This window comes from Staurois parvus, unplaced genomic scaffold (genome assembly GCF_062004578.1).
Source record: "Staurois parvus isolate SC_StPar_1 unplaced genomic scaffold, SC_StPar_1.0 ptg002489l, whole genome shotgun sequence".
In the NCBI taxonomy this organism is placed as follows: Eukaryota; Metazoa; Chordata; class Amphibia; order Anura; family Ranidae; genus Staurois; species Staurois parvus.
Genome location: NW_028320285.1, coordinates 32,501 through 51,459, shown reverse-complemented (window position 1 = coordinate 51,459; position 18,959 = coordinate 32,501). Strand labels below are relative to the sequence as shown.

Sequence of the window (18,959 nt, the reverse complement as noted above, 5' to 3'; positions counted from 1 at the left end):
CAGGGACGTGTATTAAATGTAATTTTTTTCTTGTTACAATTTTTTTTTAAGGACAATCTAATTTTGTTAAATGTGTTTTCCAAGTTTTTTTTTTTTTTTTAAGATTTCCTGTTTTTTTTTTCTTCACTATAAAATGGTCTCCACTAATCAAATACATTCAGGCACATGTACTAAATGTAGTTTTTTTTCTTTTTACAATTTTTTTTTTTTTTTTTTTAAGGACAATCTAATTTTGTTAAATGCGGTCTCCAAGTTTTTGGGGTTTTGTTTTTTAACAAAATTAGATTGTCCTTAAAAAAAAAAAAAAATTGTAAAAAGAAAAAAAAACTACATTTAGTACACGTGCCTGAATGTATTTGATTAGTGGAGACCATTTTATAGTGAAGAAAAAAAGCAGGAAATCTGCAAAAAAAAAAAAAAAAAAAAAAAAAAAAAAAAAAAACACAAAAAACTTGGAAACCACATTTAACAAAATTAGATTGTCTTTAAAAAAAAAAAAAATTGTAAAAAGAAAAATAACTACATTTAGTACACGTCCCTGAATGTATTTGATTAGTGGAGACCATTTTATAGTGAAGAAAAAAAAAAAAAAAAGCAGGAAATCTGAAAAAAAAAACCAAAAAAACTTGGAAACCACAACAAAATTAGATTGTCCTTAAAAAAAATTGTAAAAAGAAAAAAAAAAAACTACATTTAGTACATGTGCCTGAATGTATTTGATTAGTGGAGACCATTTTATAGTGAAGAAAAAAACAAAAAAAAAAACCAGGAAATCTTAAAAAAAAAACAAAAACTTGGAAAACACATTTAACAAAATTAGATTGTCCTTAAAAAAAATTGTAACAAGAAAAAAAAAAAACTACATTTAGTACACGTGCCTGAATGTATTTGATTAGTGGAGACCATTTTATAGTGAAGAAAAAAAAAAAGCAGAAAATCTGCAAAAAAAACCAAAAAAACCCAAAAAACTTGGAAACCACATTTAACAAAATTAGATTGTCCTTAAAAAAAAAATTGTAAAAAGAAAAAAAACTACATTTAGTACACGTCCCTGAATGTATTTGATTAGTGGAGACCATTTTATAGTGAAGAAAAAAAAAAAAAAAAAAAAAGCAGGAAATCATAAAAAAAAAAAAAAAAAAACTTGGAAAACACATTTAACAAAATTAGATTGTCCTTAAAAAAAAAATTGTAAAAAGAAAAAAAAAAAACTACATTTAGTACATGTGCCTGAATGTATTTGATTAGTGGAGACCATTTTATAGCGAAGAAAAAAAAAAAAAAAAAAAAAGCAGGAAATCATAAAAAAAAAAAAAAAAAACTTGGAAAACACATTTAACAAAATTAGATTGTCCTTAAAAAAAAATTGTAACAAGAAAAAAATTACATTTAGTACACATGCCTGAATGTATTTGATTAGTGGAGACCATTTTATAGTGAAGAAAAAAAAAAAAGCAGGAAATCTGCAAAAAAAACAAAAACAAAAAAACTTGGAAACCACATTTAACAAAATTAGATTGTCCTTAAAAAAAAAAAAAAAACTGTAAAAAGAAAAAAAAAAAACTACATTTAGTACACGTGCCTGAATGTATTTGATTAGTGGAGACCATTTTATAGTGAAGAAGAAAAAAAAAAAAAAAGCAGGAAATCATAAAAAAAAAAAAAAAACTTGGAAAACACATTTAACAAAATTAGATTGTCCTTAAAAAAAAATTGTAAAAAGAAAAAAAAAAAAACTACATTTAGTACACGTGCCTGAATGTATTTGATTAGTGGAGACCATTTTATAGTGAAGAAAAAAAAAAAAAAAAGGAAATCTTAAAAAAAAATAAACTTGGAAAACACATTTAACACAATTAGATTGTCCTTAAAAAAAAAATTGTAAAAAGAAAAAAAAAATTCTACATTTAGTACACATGCTGGAATGTATTTGAGTAGTTGAGACCATCGTGAAGGTGTTTTATAGTGAAAAAAAAAAAAAAAAAGGCTGGAAATCTACTTAAAAAAAAAAAAAAACTTGGAAAATACATTTAACAAAATTACAATTTTAAAAAAGAACAAACACAAAACTTCATTAATTTACCTTATTGCATTTATTTCTATATAATATATAATATTCATTTGTTTTAAACTTAACAATTTGCAACTTCATAAACATCCAGCTCGATATTCAGATTAATAAAACAGTGATAAAGCAAAGACATTTTACTGCCTCAAAACCCTCAAGTCTGCTTCAGCCTGAATTTTATTTTCAATAAATGCAAATGTTTTTTTTTTTGGGGGGGGGGAGGGGGGAATTTTTTTTTTTTTTTTTTTTTTAAAGGTTTTTAATCTTTTTTAAATAGAAGTTGAATGAAAACTATTGAAGAAAACAAAGAAAAAAAAAAAAAAAACCATCAAAAGTGCAAACGATCGCATTTAGTATATACAACGTCCTGCAAAGTGGCTGAGGGATCTCTGGATGAAGGCTGTGACATGAGCCAGGCTGCATAAGTGTCTCTTGAGCTGTGGCGATCGCCCTTGGCTGATAAACGATGGATGTATTTTAGGAGTATGAAACATTCAAAAATGACTAATAAATACTTTGGGTTAAATTAAAAAAAAAAAAAAAAAATTTAATTTCAGGAAAATTTTTTATTTTTTTCCTATTTACATATACTAGTCTTTTCAGATTGGGTCATTTACGGCCGTAGCTGATCTACTCAAAAGCAAAAAAAAACCAAAAAAATCCCTCTTAAATCTAGCGAACGCCCAATGCTGGAAGCTGTTTTGTGATCTGAACCAACATTTGGACAGTCAGTTTCCGAGGAGAAAAATTCCAATGGTTCAAATGTTGGTGTCCATTTTGCTGGCAAACAGCAGACTTCCAATACCAATGAAATTAAGGAAATAAAATTGCTATTTTTTTTTTTTCCCTAATTTCCTCATACTAGTTTTTTCGGATTGGGCATTTTACGGACGTAACATCTATTCAAAGCAAAAATAATCCCTCTTGAATTTAACAAACACCCAACATGGGAAGCTATTCTGTGAGCTGAACCACCATCTGGACCGTCTTCGGATGAACATTTTAGGATAAACTGTAGAATTATGGTTCGCCAAACGTTGGTGACCATTTTGCTGGCTAACAGTAGATATCCAATAAAAAAATGTAATTTAGGCAATAAAATAATTTTTTTTTTTCCAATTTACTCGTCTTTTCGCATTGGGCTTTTTGTGGCCATAGTTGATATCGGCAAAGCAAAAACAATCCCTCTTGAATTTAGTGAACACCCAAAGCAGGAAACTATTTTGTGAGTTGAACCAACATCCGGACAAATGCGTTTCCCAGAAGGAACATTTTTTAAGATAAGCTGTAGAATTAGGGTTTCCCCAACGTTGGTGACCATTTTCTGAAAGCCACCAAATGCTTGGCCAACAGACGTCAAGAAGCCTTAGTAGACCAAGTGGACTGATTTTCAATAAAAAGTCTTCGGCTTTAGAAGGCAGGCAAGATGAATGTATGGAGCTCACAAGATAGCACGATCTTTTGAGGGTTAAACCCAAAGTGTAGAATTCTAGTTCACCCAACGTTGGTGACCATTTCGTGGAAGCTGAATACATGGCCAATAGCAATTTTTTGAGGGTTAACCCAAAACTGTAGAATTCTACATACCCAACGTTGGTGACCACTTTGTGGAAGCCAAATACATGGCCAATCGCAATCTTTTGAGGGTCACCCAAAACTGCAGAATTATAGTTCACCCAACATTGGTGACCATTTCGTGGAAGCTGAATACATGGCCAATCGCAATCTTTTGAGGGTCACCCAAAACTGCAGAATTATAGTTCACCCAACATTGGTGACCATTTCGTGGAAGCTGAATACATGGCCAATAGCAATCTTTTGAGGGTCCACCAAAACTGTAGAATTATAGTTCACCCAACATTGGTGACCATTTCGTGGAAGCTGAATACATGGCCAATAGCAATCTTTTGAGGGTCCACCAAAACTGTAGAATTCTAGTTCAACCAACGTTGGTGACCATTTTGTGGAAGCCAAATACATGGCCAATAGCAATCTTTTGAGGGTTAACCCAAACTGTAGAATTCTAGTTCAACCAACGTTGGTGACTGCCAAATACATGGCCAATAGCAATCTTTTAAGGGTCAACCCAAACTGTAGAATTATAGTTCACCCAACGTTGGTGACCATTTTGTGGAAGCCAAATACATGGCCAATAGCAATTTTTTGAGGGTTAACCCAAACAGTAGAATAGTTCAACCAACGTTGGTAACCATTTTGTGAAAGCCAAATGCATGGCCAATAGCAATCTTTTAAGGTTTAACCCAAACTGTAGAATTATGGTTCACCCAACGTTGGAGACCATTTTGTGGAAGCAAAATACATGGCCAATAGCAACATTCAATAAAAATGTAATTTAGGAAATACAATTATTTTTTCCCCCCCATTTACTCAGACTATTCTTCTCACATTGGGTATTTTATGGCCATGGCGGATAAACGCAAAGCAAAAACAATCCCTCTTGAATTTAGCAAACACCCAATGCAGGAAGCTACTTTGTGAGCTGAACCAAACATCTGGATAATCAGTTGCCTAGGATGAAAGTTTTAAAAGAGAACTGTAGAATTATGGCTCACCCAACATTGGGAACCATTTTGTGAAAGCCACCAAATGCTTGGCCAACAGTAAACGTCAAGAAGCCCTAGTAGACCACGTCGATTCCATTGCAATAAAAAAGGCAGGCAAGATGGACATACTGAGCCCTCATGATAGAACAAACTTTTGAGGGTTAACCCAAACTGTAGAATTATAATTCACCCAACGTTGGTGTCCATTTAGTGGAAGCCAAATGCATGGCCAATAGCAATCTTTTGAGGGTCCACCAAAACTGTAGAAATATAGTTCACCCAACATTGGTGACCATTTTGTGGAAGCCAAATACATGGCCAATAGCAATCTTTTGAAGGTCAACCCAAACTGTAGAATTCTAATTCACCCAATGCTGGTGACCATTTTGTGAAAGCCACCAAATCCTTGGCCAATAGCAACATCCAATCAAAACGTAACTTAGGAAAATTGTTATTTTTTTCCTCCCAATTACTCAGATTAGTCTTTTCAGATTGGGTACTTTACGGCCATAACTGATCTACACAAAGCAAAACAATCCCTCTTGAATTTAGCGAACGCCCAATGCGGAAAGCTGCTTTTTGAGCTGAACCAACATCTGGACAAATCGGTTTCCTAAGAGAAAAAAAAAATTTAGAACTGTAGAATTACCGTTCACCCAACATTGGTGGCCATTTTCTAAAAGATACCAAATGCTCTGCGAACAGTAAATGTCAAGAACCTCTAGTAGACAAAGTGGACTTCTCTGCAATAAAAAGTCTTTGGCTTTGGAAGACAGGCAAGATGGATGTGTTGAGCTCACAAAATAGCACGATCTTTTGAGGGTTAACCCAAACTGTAGAATTATAGTTGACCCAACTTTGGTGACCATTTTGTGGAAGCCAAATGCATGGCCTATAGCAATGTTTTGAGGGTTAACCCAAAAACGGTAGAATTATGGTTCAACCAACGTTGGTGACCATTTTGTGGAAGCCAAATACATGGCCAATAGCAAGCTTTTGAGGGTTAACCCAAACTGTACAATTATGGTTCAAACAACGTTGGTGACCATTTTGTGGAAGCCAAATACATGGCCAATAGCAAGCTTTTGAGGGTTAACCCAAACTGTAGAATTATGGTTCAACCAATGCTGGTGACCATTTTGTGGAAGCCAAATGCATGGCCAATAGCAATCTTTTGAGGGTTAACCCAAAAACTGTAGAATTATGGTTCAACCAACGTTGGTGACCATTTCATGGAAGCCAAATACATGGCTTTTGAAGCTTTTGAGGGTTAACCCAAACTGTAGTATTATAGTTCAACGTTGGTGACCATTTTGTGGAAGCCAAATACATGGCCAATAGCAATCTTTTGAGGGTTAACCCAAACGGTAGAATTATGGTTCAACCAACGTTCGTGACCATTTCATGGAAGCCAAATACAAGGCCAATAGCAAGCTTTTGAGCTCACAAGATAGCACGATCTTTTGAGGGTTAACCACACATCAAAATTTAGGATTGGACAGGACATCAAACAGCGGGAGAAATTTGGGCTAATTTTTTATGAGCCAAAGAATCGGCACACGGCTTAATTTTTTAAGACTCAACACCATTGGGAGGATGGGAAAAAAAAAAAAAAAAGCTGGTGTAGATGTGAAGGACCATCCATTATGAAGATTAGGAGACACACGCAGAAAGGATGAAGGAGGAAAAATTAGCTGGCTTAAGATGGCTGCTTTTCTCTAGCAAAAACAAAAAAACAAAAAACATTTTACTTACAAAAATAATCCTCTCTCTCCAACCCTCAAGCTTCCGTGTTTTATTTTTTTTGGAATTTTTAAATTTTTTCTAAATTTCAAAAGTTCTTTCTTTCCTCTCGGTGCCAAACAGTCTCAGCTGCTGGTAATAGAAGAAACTTCTGGATTAAAGGGTTCTCAAGACGCTGAGATCGCGGGTTTCTGACGTTTCGGGACACTGTCTCATTTATTTTTTTATTTTTGTTTTTCACATGAAAGTCGGTAAATCCAAAGTGCAAATTTTGCCAAGCAGAGTGCCCGCTCTCCAGGGGAAAGGAACAAGACTGAAGAGGAAAAGCGTGGGGTTTTTTTTTTTTTTTGTTGTTTTTTTTTTTTTCTTAGACTATAGTCCTAGAACTGTAATAAAAAGCTGAAAAAATGTCTATTAAGTAGAGCACTGCCCTCCACTCTCAGGGGGAGAAAAAAAAAAAAAGGCAGATGGGGAAGCTCCACGCCAAGGAAAAGTGGGATTTGTTGGGGGGGGGGGGGGGGGTGGGGAAGGGGAGTAGCAGGTTTGCTCATGATGGGATGCACTGTACTCGGTCAGGGCCTTCTTCGTCGTCGTCGGAGCTGTCGGAGGTGCTAGGGGAGTCATCAGAGTCGTTCTCGCCGGTGGCTTGGTCTCTTCTCCTCTGCAGGGGTGAAAAAGGATTTATATATGTAAAAAAACAAAAACAAAAAACAAAAAACACATCAGCAAGTAGATAAAACCCAGAAGATAAATATTGGTGGGAAACATCTCTGCATAAAAGGCTACACAACACCCGAACACTACTGTTCTCACGCTCTACATGTGATGTGTTGATGGTGCCGAGTCCATGATACTTTGTTCCTCTCTGGTGAATTATCAATCAGCAGTCGGTTTCAAACTGCCGAGACAGATGTGAATCTGACTGGTGTCCGAAAGGCTTATTCACACGGGTGTCAAAAACAAAGGGGCCCATGGCCTGGCAATGTACACATCGGTAGAGATGGTTCACCTCCACCGATAAACCTAGGAAGGACTTTTGGAGAATGTCAGACCGTAGTAGGCACGTTCCTCAGCAATTGGTTGGGGCTCAAACCTTGATTGAGTAGAGCCAGCTGAGTCATGGTGGTTGTTTAGCCTGCCATACGCGCCCAGTCCTGGAGGCTTCTGGCTTCTCCTCAGATGTGGATCAAGCGGTTTTGGGGGCCTCATGGCAGTAGAGCCAGCAGAGTCATGGCGGTTGTTTAGCCTGCCATACGCGCCCAGTCCTGGAGGCTTCTGGCTTCTCCTCAGATGTGGATCAAGCGGTTTTGGGGGCCTCATGGCAGTAGAGCCAGCAGAGTCATGGCGGTTGTTTAGCCTGCCATACGCGCCCAGTCCTGGAGGCTTCTGGCTTCTCCTCAGACGTGGATCAAGCGGCTTTGGGGGCCTCATGGCAGTAGAGCCAGCAGTCACAGCAAGTCGGTTGCAAGGCTGCAGGGCTTCCCGGTGATAGGCTTTTATCTATTGCTCTGAGGAAGGGAGTTCGACACCCGAAACGCGTTAGCACTTTCCCTGAGGACCTATGTTGCCCATGACTGGCATCTTTTGACTCGTCTGTTTTTATGACCTTTTTGGCTTGTGAGTATGCATTTGTATTTTTGTAATAAATGTCTTACTATCGCGGTAATGCACAAGGAGAGTGCGCCCGGGTTTGTTCTTTTCTGCTAGTATCAAGATTCCCCGATCCATGAAGGGCGGCACCTCAGTAACTGCTGGATTCCATACTTTGATGGCAGCAAGAAAGATCTGAGCGCTGGTTTCTGGATACTGTTGGACTTCCCAGTGATAGGGACTCCCAAGATGGGGAATCCTACATCTACAAAGTTTCCCAGACCATTGTACAAGAGCGAGCTGGTTTTGGCTCTCATTACAACAAACTGGGTGCTGGAAATTCCCCCTCACTATCTGGGGGAGGTTCACTATCGGAATCGTCAGTCAAACGGTAGCAGGTTTGCGTGGGAAGGCCTTTTCCAAAGAAGATACAAAGACTTCCATAGTGGCAGAAAACCATTTAAAAAACGGTAAAAGGTGCCCTAAGGCCCCCAAAGCCTCAACGCACGTCCGAGGAGAGACCGGAAGCCTCCAAGACTGGGGGAGGGGGTAAGGCATGCTAAACAGAGGGATTTCACCGGGGAACAGGTCCTCACCGCCCGACAGGAAGGACATGTACTAGGGGCATCCCCGTCGCCTGCCAACAAACTCCAGTCAACCGCAGACAATCCCCCCCTGCAGTCAACGGCAGACAATTCCCCCCCCCCCCCTGCAGTCAACGGCAGACAATTCCCCCCCCCCCCCCTGCAGTCAACGGCAGACAATCCCCCCCCCCAGTCAACCGCCGACAATCCACCAGTCAACCGCCGACAATCCACCAGTCAACCGCCGACAATCCACCAGTCAACCGCCGACAATCCACCAGTCAACCGCCGACAATCCACCAGTCAACCGCCGACAATCCACCAGTCAACCGCCGACAATCCACCAGTCAACCGCCGACAATCCACCAGTCAACCGCCGACAATCCACCAGTCAACCGCCGACAATCCCCACCCCCCAAACCGCCCACAATCCCCCCCCCAGTCAACCGCCGACAATCCACCAGTCAACCGCCCACAATCCCCCCCACCAGTCAACCGCCCACAATCCCCCCCACCAGTCAACCGCCCACAATCCCCCCCACCAGTCAACCGCCCACAATCCCCCCCACCAGTCAACCGCCCACAATCCCCCCCACCAGTCAACCGCCGACAATCCACCAGTCAACCGCCGACAATCCACCAGTCAACCGCCGACAATCCACCAGTCAACCGCCGACAATCCACCAGTCAACCGCCGACAATCCACCAGTCAACCGCCGACAATCCACCAGTCAACCGCCGACAATCCACCAGTCAACCGCCGACAATCCACCAGTCAACCGCCGACAATCCACCAGTCAACCGCCGACAATCCCCACCCCCCAAACCGCCCACAATCCCCCCCCCAGTCAACCGCCGACAATCCACCAGTCAACCGCCCACAATCCCCCCCACCAGTCAACCGCCCACAATCCCCCCCACCAGTCAACCGCCCACAATCCCCCCCACCAGTCAACCGCCCACAATCCCCCCCACCAGTCAACCGCCCACAATCCCCCCCACCAGTCAACCGCCGACAATCCACCAGTCAACCGCCGACAATCCACCAGTCAACCGCCGACAATCCACCAGTCAACCGCCGACAATCCACCAGTCAACCGCCGACAATCCACCAGTCAACCGCCGACAATCCACCAGTCAACCGCCGACAATCCACCAGTCAACCGCCGACAATCCACCAGTCAACCGCCGACAATCCACCAGTCAACCGCCGACAATCCACCAGTCAACCGCCGACAAGACAATCCGCCGACAATCCACCAGTCAATTGCCGACAATCCATGAGTCAACAACCCCCGTCGCCTGCTGACAACCCCCGTCCCTTGCCGCCAGTCCCCATCCCTCTAATGATCTGGCCGCTTCATCTGACAAACAGAGAATAAATTAGATTTCTATTGTGTCTAGAGTTCCCCTTTATACAGCGATGCCTTTTCTATTCTCATGGTATCTCGCCATGCTTGACTTCTACAATCGGCAGATGATAGAAAAAAATAAAAAATCTGTCTTGCAAACACAAATTAATTATCTTCCTGATTTAAGAAGAGAGGACTATTTTAAATGAGAGAATTGGAACGTGTCAGATCAGGCAGTTTGTTTTGTCACATCCCTGTCATCTTTGCATCCAATTAAGTGCGCCGTGGCTCTGCTGGCTCTTTAATTATCCGCACAGAAGAGAGAAGCGGCCGTGTTTTCACCAGACAGGCAGCCTACACATGCGGCAATTAAAAAAGCCGCGCGACTTGTAATGAAAACTGTTTCACTTGATCCTGCAAGCAGCGCAGAGAAGTGGCTGGACGGGCGGGGAAGGTCCGCTCACCAGGGCTCATCGACGGCAAAGCATTCTGGGAGGAAGGCAACAAGTGCACTTCTGCGCCAAATTAATTGCCTCCTTGAGCTGGGCCGATCGTGTTGGCGAGCCGCCGTATAATGAGCGCCTATGGCAGCCCTTCCAAACTATTCCGTATGAACGGACAAAAACCGGTCCGCGGATAGGGAGAGGGCCCGGGAGGTCGGGTGTAAACGGTCTCCGACATCCGCCCCACTGCCCTCCGATCCGAGCCGCCCAGACGGAGGACGATGGATCTGAAGAAAGAAGCAAACAAATGCTGTGACTCCTGCGCTGGACGATGAACTCCACAATGTCTGTGACCACACATGGAATACTTTAGGAATGCACGCCTTGCTGCCCTCACCGGACCAGGGGAATCCAAAATGAACTGCATACAAAACAGAGGGCACACGGGACCTTCTAAAAAAATGGTTGATGCATTTCTAGGCTGCGCCTCTTCCTCAGAGCCAATCTCTTGAAAAAAAGAAAAGGGAAGCAGAAAAGGGAAAAAGAAAAGAGAAAAAAAAAAGAAAAGAAAAAAACAAAGAAAAGAAAAGAAAGAAAAGAAAAAAGAAAAGAAAAAAGCAAAAAAAGAAAAGAAACAAAGTAAAAAAGAAACAAAGTAAAAAAGAAACAAAGTAAAAAAGAAACAAAGTAAAAAAGAATAAAAGAAAAGAAAAAAGAAAAAAAGAAAGGAAAAGACAAGAAAAAAAAAAAAAGAAAAGACAAGAAAAAAAGAAAAGAAAAGACAAGAAAAAAAGAAAAGAAAAGACAAGAAAAAAAGAAAAGAAAAAGACAAGAAAAAAAGAAAAGAAAAGACAAGAAAAAAAGAAAAGAAAACCAAAAAAGAAAAGAAAAGCAAAAAGGAAACGAAAAGCAAAAAGGAAACGAAAAGCAAAAAAGAAAAGAAAAAGGAAAAGAAAAGCAAAAAAGAAAAAGAAAAGCAAAAAAAGAAAAAGGAAAAGAAAAAGAAAAGCAAAAAGAAAAAGAAAAGCAAAAAAGAAAAGCAAAAAAGAAAAAGAAAAGCAAAAAAGAAAAGCAAAAAAGAAAACGAAAAGCAAAAAAGAAAACGAAAAGCAAAAAAGAAAAGAAAAGCAAAAAAGAAAAAGAAAAGAAAAGCAAAAAAGAAAAAGAAAAGAAAAGCAAAAAAGAAAAGCAAAAAAGAAAAGCAAAAAAGAAAAGCAAAAAAGAAAAGCAAAAAAGAAAAGCAAAAAAGAAAAGCAAAAAAGAAAAGCAAAAAAGAAAAGCAAAAAAGAAAAGCAAAAAAGAAAAGAAAAGCAAAAAAGAAAAGCAAAAAAGAAAAGCAAAAAAGAAAAGAAAAGCAAAAAAGAAAAGAAAAGCAAAAAAGAAAAGAAAAGCAAAAAAGAAAAAGAAAAGAAAAGCAAAAAAGAAAAAGAAAAGCAAAAAAGAAAAAGAAAAGCAAAAAAGAAAAAGAAAAGCAAAAAAGAAAAGAAAAGCAAAAAAGAAAAAGAAAAGCAAAAAAGAAAACGAAAAGCAAAAAAGAAAAGCAAAAAAGAAAACGAAAAGCAAAAAAGAAAAGAAAAGCAAAAAAAGAAAAAGGAAAAGAAAAAGAAAAGCAAAAAAGAAAAGAAAAGCAAAAAAAGAAAAAGGAAAAGAAAAAGAAAAGCAAAAAAGAAAAGCAAAAAAGAAAAGAAAAAGAAAAGCAAAAAAGAAAAAGAAAAGAGCAAAAAAGAAAAGCAAAAAAGAAAAAGAAAAGAGCAAAAAAGAAAAGCAAAAAAGAAAAAAGCAAAAAAGAAAAGAAAAGCAAAAAAGAAAAAGAAAAGAAAAGCAAAAAAGAAAAGCAAAAAAGAAAAGCAAAAAAGAAAAGAAAAGCAAAAAAGAAAAGAAAAGCAAAAAAGAAAAGAAAAGCAAAAAAGAAAAGAAAAGCAAAAAAGAAAAAGAAAAGAAAAGCAAAAAAGAAAAGCAAAAAAGAAAAGCAAAAAAGAAAAGCAAAAAAGAAAAGCAAAAAAGAAAAGCAAAAAAGAAAAGCAAAAAAGAAAAGAAAAGCAAAAAAGAAAAGAAAAGCAAAAAAGAAAAGCAAAAAAGAAAAGCAAAAAAGAAAAGCAAAAAAGAAAAGAAAAGCAAAAAAGAAAAGAAAAGCAAAAAAGAAAAGAAAAGCAAAAAAGAAAAAGAAAAGAAAAGCAAAAAAGAAAAAAGAAAAGAAAAGCAAAAAAGAAAAGCAAAAAAGAAAAGAAAAAAAGAAAAGAAAAGCAAAAAAGAAAAAGAAAAGCAAAAAAGAAAAAGAAAAGAAAAGCAAAAAAGAAAAGAAAAGCAAAAAAGAAAAAGAAAAGCAAAAAAGAAAAAGAAAAGAAAAAAGCAAAAAAGAAAAAGGAAGAAAAAGAAAAGAAAAGAAAAAAAACAAAACATTGATCTCGGCTTTCCAGGGAGAAAAAAAAAATATGGCAGGGTTTAGATCTGCCAGGACCGGAAGTGACGTCACAACGCCACTTGCGGCCTCCCAGAGGTGGCTGGTGACCATCGGGTCCAAGGCCAGCTCTGTGGTCTAATGACGTCCTACGGGTGAGAAATGGTTAAAGGAAAACTATGTAGAAGAACACGCTTGTGCGAGAAGGCGCTGATGGAAGCAGCCACTGCCTGATTGGTTGTACAAAAGCTGACCCTAAATCCGTTCCCTGACTACAGCGCGTCAGTCGGGAAAAGGTTGCTGCTATCAGAGTCTAATCACCAGGACGTCTCGCCTTGTGAGAACTTTGAATGACATTTAGTAGAGGTCCCTGTGGAGACACTTGGGCGGGGAGGGGGTGGGGAGAGCAGCCTGTACTCACCCTGCGGTGCCCCCTCTGCCGTAGATGGTGCATCAGAAACCATAACATGTGGTTGTCGAACAGGTCGGCGTGGTGTAGGCTGTCCTCGTCTCTTTCACGTTTGTTTTTCTTGATAACCTGGAGGAAAAAAAGAACGGATGTTTAAAAGCAGAACTTTACCCAGAACAATCTTTTTTTTTTTTTTTTTTTTTTACAAAAGATACATTCCACATTGATAATGATGCTACTGAAATTAACGCGAGCTGAAAATCTCCCTTTTTTTTTTTTTTGCTGGAGGCCACCATTTTGTTGAAGCCCAGAGCAGTCGCTTCCTTATTGGAAAATTTCCCCCTTTCCTTGGTCTTGAAAACTATATATGTCACTTTCTGAAAATATAAAAATATGTGTATTTCCAGCCTTGATTGTAGGTCTTGGCTCAGCTAGAGAGGAAGGCTGACAGAAGCTTCACAGTGCTGAAAGTTCTCAGTCCTGCTAGCAGAAAGGAGAGAATCAGGGAGACGAGATACTATCCCTGTAGAACTGAAGGCAAGACTTTTTTCTTCATTTTGGATGGGGGGGGTCATAACCCGTCAGATTTTTTTTTTTCCATCTGTGTCCCATTGGGGAGATTTCCCTTCAATTCCTGTCCCACAGCCAAAACAGGAAGTGAGAGGAAATCACAAATTAAGGAAATTCCTTGGGAACCCTCAGGTCATCAGCACTAGTGTCCCCATTGGAAGATTTCCCCTCTACTACTTTTCTATGGACAACCCAAAATGTGGGATTTTTTTTTACTTTCAATGAAAATGGTAAAACAGGACAAACAGGGGGGGGGGGGGGGAATTTCCTTCAAGTGTTCCTAAACCCCCAACAGCACAATCAGTCTGTAGATGCAGTAAAGCACGCTTGTTATACTCACTGTGGGACCTAAGGGGTTAATCCTCCACATTGTGTAAAAAGGCAGTTTGATCCTTTCTTCTCTGTTCCTCCCCTTTTTCAAGTGACCACCTCTTATCGCCTGATAAGACAGACTGAACTGTTTTTTGCACATGCTCAGTTTGTTGTGTATTGCTAGAGAGGTGATTTTTTTTCCTCGGGAGAGTGCATGTGATCATAACAGGGCCAATCAGTACTGGTCAGACAGAAGTCAGGGGTTTTGCATCCTCCTAGAGCAGAAAAAAAAAACCCTCCTACAAGCTTTAACGAGTGCTCTGCTGGACGCTGATAGAAGTCACAAGACTGCTCTATACTGCTGATGAGAAAAGGGATTTAGCAGTTTATATTTACTAGAAATTGCACTTCCATGTTCTGTGTACTGTGAATGCAGGGTCCGGGGTTTAGTAACACCTGTCACCTCCCCTGCTTTTATTTTCCTCCGATATCACTAATGCCCTGTGGTTCCTCCTACAGATCCCTACATCACTAAAGCTCTGTGGTTCCTCCTACAGATCCCTACATCACTAAAGCTCTGCGATTCCTACTACTAACTCCTACATCACTAAAGCTCTGTGGACCCCACTACTGAGCCCTAGACCATTCAAGCGCTGTGGTTCCTCCTATAGACTCCTACAGCACTAAATCTCTGTGGTTCCTACTACATCATTAAGGCTCTGTAGGTCCTGCTACTGACAACTTACATCACTAAAGTCCTGGTTCCTCTATTGACCCCTACATCACTTTTGCTTTGTGGTTCCTCCTACTTCACTAAAGCTCGGTGGTTCCTCCTACTTCACTAAAGCTCGGTGGTTCCTCCTACTTCACTAAAGCTCGGTGGTTCCTCCTACTTCACTAAAGCTCGGTGGTTCCTCCTACTTCACTAAAGCTCGGTGGTTCCTCCTACTTCACTAAAGCTCGGTGGTTCCTCCTACTTCACTAAAGCTCGGTGGTTCCTCCTACTTCACTAAAGCTCGGTGGTTCCTCCTACTTCACTAAAGCTCGGTGGTTCCTCCTACTTCACTAAAGCTCGGTGGTTCCTCCTACTTCACTAAAGCTCGGTGGTTCCTCCTACTTCACTAAAGCTCGGTGGTTCCTCCTACTTCACTAAAGCTCGGTGGTTCCTCCTACTTCACTAAAGCTCGGTGGTTCCTCCTACTTCACTAAAGCTCGGTGGTTCCACCTACTTCACTAAAGCTCGGAGGTTCCACCTACTTCACTAAAGCTCTTTGGTTCCACCTACTTCACTAAAGCTCTTTGGTTCCACCTACTTCACTAAAGCTCGGTGGTTCCACCTACTTCACTAAAGCTCGGTGGTTCCACCTACTTCACTAAAGCTCGGTGGTTCCACCTACTTCACTAAAGCTCGGTGGTTCCACCTACTTCACTAAAGCTCGGTGGTTCCACCTACTTCACTAAAGCTCGGTGGTTCCACCTACTTCACTAAAGCTCGGTGGTTCCACCTACTTCACTAAAGCTCGGTGGTTCCACCTACTTCACTAAAGCTCGGTGGTTCCACCTACTTCACTAAAGCTCGGTGGTTCCACCTACTTCACTAAAGCTCGGAGGTTCCACCTACTTCACTAAAGCTCGGAGGTTCCACCTACTTCCCTAAAGCTCCGAGGTTCCACCTACTTCACTAAAGCTCCGAGGTTCCACCTACTTCACTAAAGCTCCGTGGTTCCACCTACTTCCCTAAAGCTCCGTGGTTCCACCTACTTCCCTAAAGCTCCGTGGTTCCACCTACTTCACTAAAGCTCCGAGGTTCCACCTACTTCACTAACGCTCCGAGGTTCCACCTACTTCACTAACGCTCCGAGGTTCCACCTACTTCACTAACGCTCCGAGGTTCCACCTACTTCCCTAAAGCTCCGTGGTTCCACCTACTTCACTAAAGCTCCGAGGTTCCACCTACTTCACCAACGCTCCGAGGTTCCACCTACTTCACCAACGCTCCGAGGTTCCACCTACTTCACCAACGCTCCGAGGTTCCACCTACTTCACCAACGCTCCGAGGTTCCACCTACTTCACCAACGCTCCGAGGTTCCACCTACTTCACCAACGCTCCGAGGTTCCACCTACTTCACCAACGCTCCGAGGTTCCACCTACTTCACCAACGCTCCGAGGTTCCACCTACTTCACCAACGCTCCGAGGTTCCACCTACTTCACCAACGCTCCGAGGTTCCACCTACTTCACCAACGCTCCGAGGTTCCACCTACTTCACCAACGCTCCGAGGTTCCACCTACTTCACCAACGCTCCGAGGTTCCACCTACTTCACCAACGCTCCGAGGTTCCACCTACTTCACCAACGCTCCGAGGTTCCACCTACTTCACCAACGCTCCGAGGTTCCACCTACTTCACCAACGCTCCGAGGTTCCACCTACTTCACCAACGCTCCGAGGTTCCACCTACTTCGCTCCGAGGTTCCACCTACTTCGCTCCGAGGTTCCACCTACTTCGCTCCGAGGTTCCACCTACTTCGCTCCGAGGTTCCACCTACTTCGCTCCGAGGTTCCACCTACTTCGCTCCGAGGTTCCACCTACTTCGCTCCGAGGTTCCACCTACTTCGCTCCGAGGTTCCACCTACTTCGCTCCGAGGTTCCACCTACTTCGCTCCGAGGTTCCACCTACTTCGCTCCGAGGTTCCACCTACTTCGCTCCGAGGTTCCACCTACTTCGCTCCGAGGTTCCACCTACTTCGCTCCGAGGTTCCACCTACTTCGCTCCGAGGTTCCACCTACTTCGCTCCGAGGTTCCACCTACTTCGCTCCGAGGTTCCACCTACTTCGCTCCGAGGTTCCACCTACTTCGCTCCGAGGTTCCACCTACTTCGCTCCGAGGTTCCACCTACTTCGCTCCGAGGTTCCACCTACTTCACTAACGCTCCGAGGTTCCACCTACTTCACTAACGCTCCGAGGTTCCACCTACTTCACTAACGCTCCGAGGTTCCACCTACTTCACTAACGCTCCGAGGTTCCACCTACTTCACTAACGCTCCGAGGTTCCACCTACTTCACTAACGCTCCGAGGTTCCACCTACTTCACTAACGCTCCGAGGTTCCACCTACTTCACTAACGCTCCGAGGTTCCACCTACTTCACTAACGCTCCGAGGTTCCACCTACTTCACTAACGCTCCGAGGTTCCACCTACTTCACTAACGCTCCGAGGTTCCACCTACTTCACTAACGCTCCGAGGTTCCACCTACTTCACTAACGCTCCGAGGTTCCACCTACTTCACTAACGCTCCGAGGTTCCACCTACTTCACTAACGCTCCGAGGTTCCACCTACTTCACTAACGCTCCGAGGTTCCACCTACTTCACTAACGCTCCGAGGTTCCACCTACTTCACTAACGCTCCGAGGTTCCACCTACTTCACTAACGCTCCGAGGTTCCACCTACTTCACTAACGCTCCGAGGTTCCACCTACTTCACTAACGCTCCGAGGTTCCACCTACTTCACTAACGCTCCGAGGTTCCACCTACTTCACTAACGCTCCGAGGTTCCACCTACTTCACTAAAGCTCCGAGGTTCCACCTACTTCACTAAAGCTCAAGGTTCTACCTACTTCACTAAAGCTCAAGGTTCCACCTACTTCACTAAAGCTCCGAGGTTCCACCTACTTCACTAAAGCTCCGAGGTTCCACCTACTTCACTAAAGCTCCGAGGTTCCACCTACTTCACTAAAGCTCCGAGGTTCCACCTACTTCACTAAAGCTCCGAGGTTCCACCTACTTCACTAAAGCTCCGAGGTTCCACCTACTTCACTAAAGCTCCGAGGTTCCACCTACTTCACTAAAGCTCCGAGGTTCCACCTACTTCACTAAAGCTCCGAGGTTCCACCTACTTCACTAAAGCTCCGAGGTTCCACCTACTTCACTAAAGCTCCGAGGTTCCTCCTACTTCACTAAAGCTCTGTGGTTCCTCCTACTTCACTAAAGCTCTGTGGTTCCTCCTACTTCACTAAAGCTCTGTGGTTCCTCCTAATGACCCCTACCCAACTAAAGGACACACTGGTGACAGAGGGGCTGACAAGAGCACTCAGAAAGTATATTTTATCTAGGAAACCAGCAAGTCTCAAAGCCCAGAGGCCAAAGCTCTGCAAGGTCCACCACACCACCTGTTGGAAAAGCCAGTGTTAAGTTCACTTTTCAGGGTGCATCCAGTTTTTACCGTGAGCACTGCATGTATTCCTCGACTTTGGGGGTCTGTGGTCAGCTGAAATGTCACTGAATGGCGGGAACCCCCCCCCCCCCCCCCAAGTGTTGTGAAGTCAATGACCCAGAGTCCAGTTCATCTACATTACAGGTAGCCATCTACATGCCAACCTTGAGCAGGACTGCACCCGAAGGCTCTGGAGTTCATTAACATGGCAAAGCCAAGAACGCAGCTCCTGGTATATTGCACCCCACCAACCCTTTCATACGTAGCCCACCGCTCCCCGCACCGGGAAGGAAGAGGTTACTCTGCTCGTCTTACGACTTGCATGGCACGAGATGCATCTCCCAGGAGCTGTGACGATAACACCATATGGGTAACGATGAGCTCACCGCCGTGCTGACTAATCGCGGGGCCCACACACTCACCAGACGCCTTTCAAGAAGACGTTAACCCTTTAGTGCCGTGACTTGGCAATACACAACCGAGCGGGTGGGCTGCTGTACCCCAGGGATGTATCACCAGCCGAGGGGGTGGGCTGCTGTACCCCAGGGATGTATCACCGTTCCTTTCGCTTACCTCCTTCAGCCCGTGAAGCTCTGTCGGTTCCTTGGCGGTGGGAAGCCAGATTTTGACATCGTAATCGAGACCGCTGGTCGCTAGGACAGGCAGGTGGGGGTGCGGCTCCAAGCAGTTCACCTGGGGAAATGCCAA

The 18,959-nt window shown here is 42.4% G+C and overlaps 1 protein-coding gene across 1 annotated transcript in view; it reads right to left on the bottom strand.

Moving 5' to 3' along the window:
* Nucleotides 1-2,074: 2,074 nt before the first annotated feature.
* The window catches only part of LOC149430733 (DDB1- and CUL4-associated factor 8), a 43,770-nt gene continuing 26,885 nt past the window's right edge, over nt 2,075-18,959 (bottom strand). The window contains exons 9-11 of the mRNA XM_089666042.1: nt 18,825-18,944; nt 13,164-13,280; nt 2,075-7,036 (exon numbers count right to left, since the gene is read on the bottom strand). Coding sequence (XP_089522168.1) covers nt 6,923-7,036; nt 13,164-13,280; nt 18,825-18,944 — 351 coding nt within the window. The 3' untranslated portion in view covers nt 2,075-6,922. The remainder of the gene's footprint in view (nt 7,037-13,163; nt 13,281-18,824; nt 18,945-18,959) is intronic.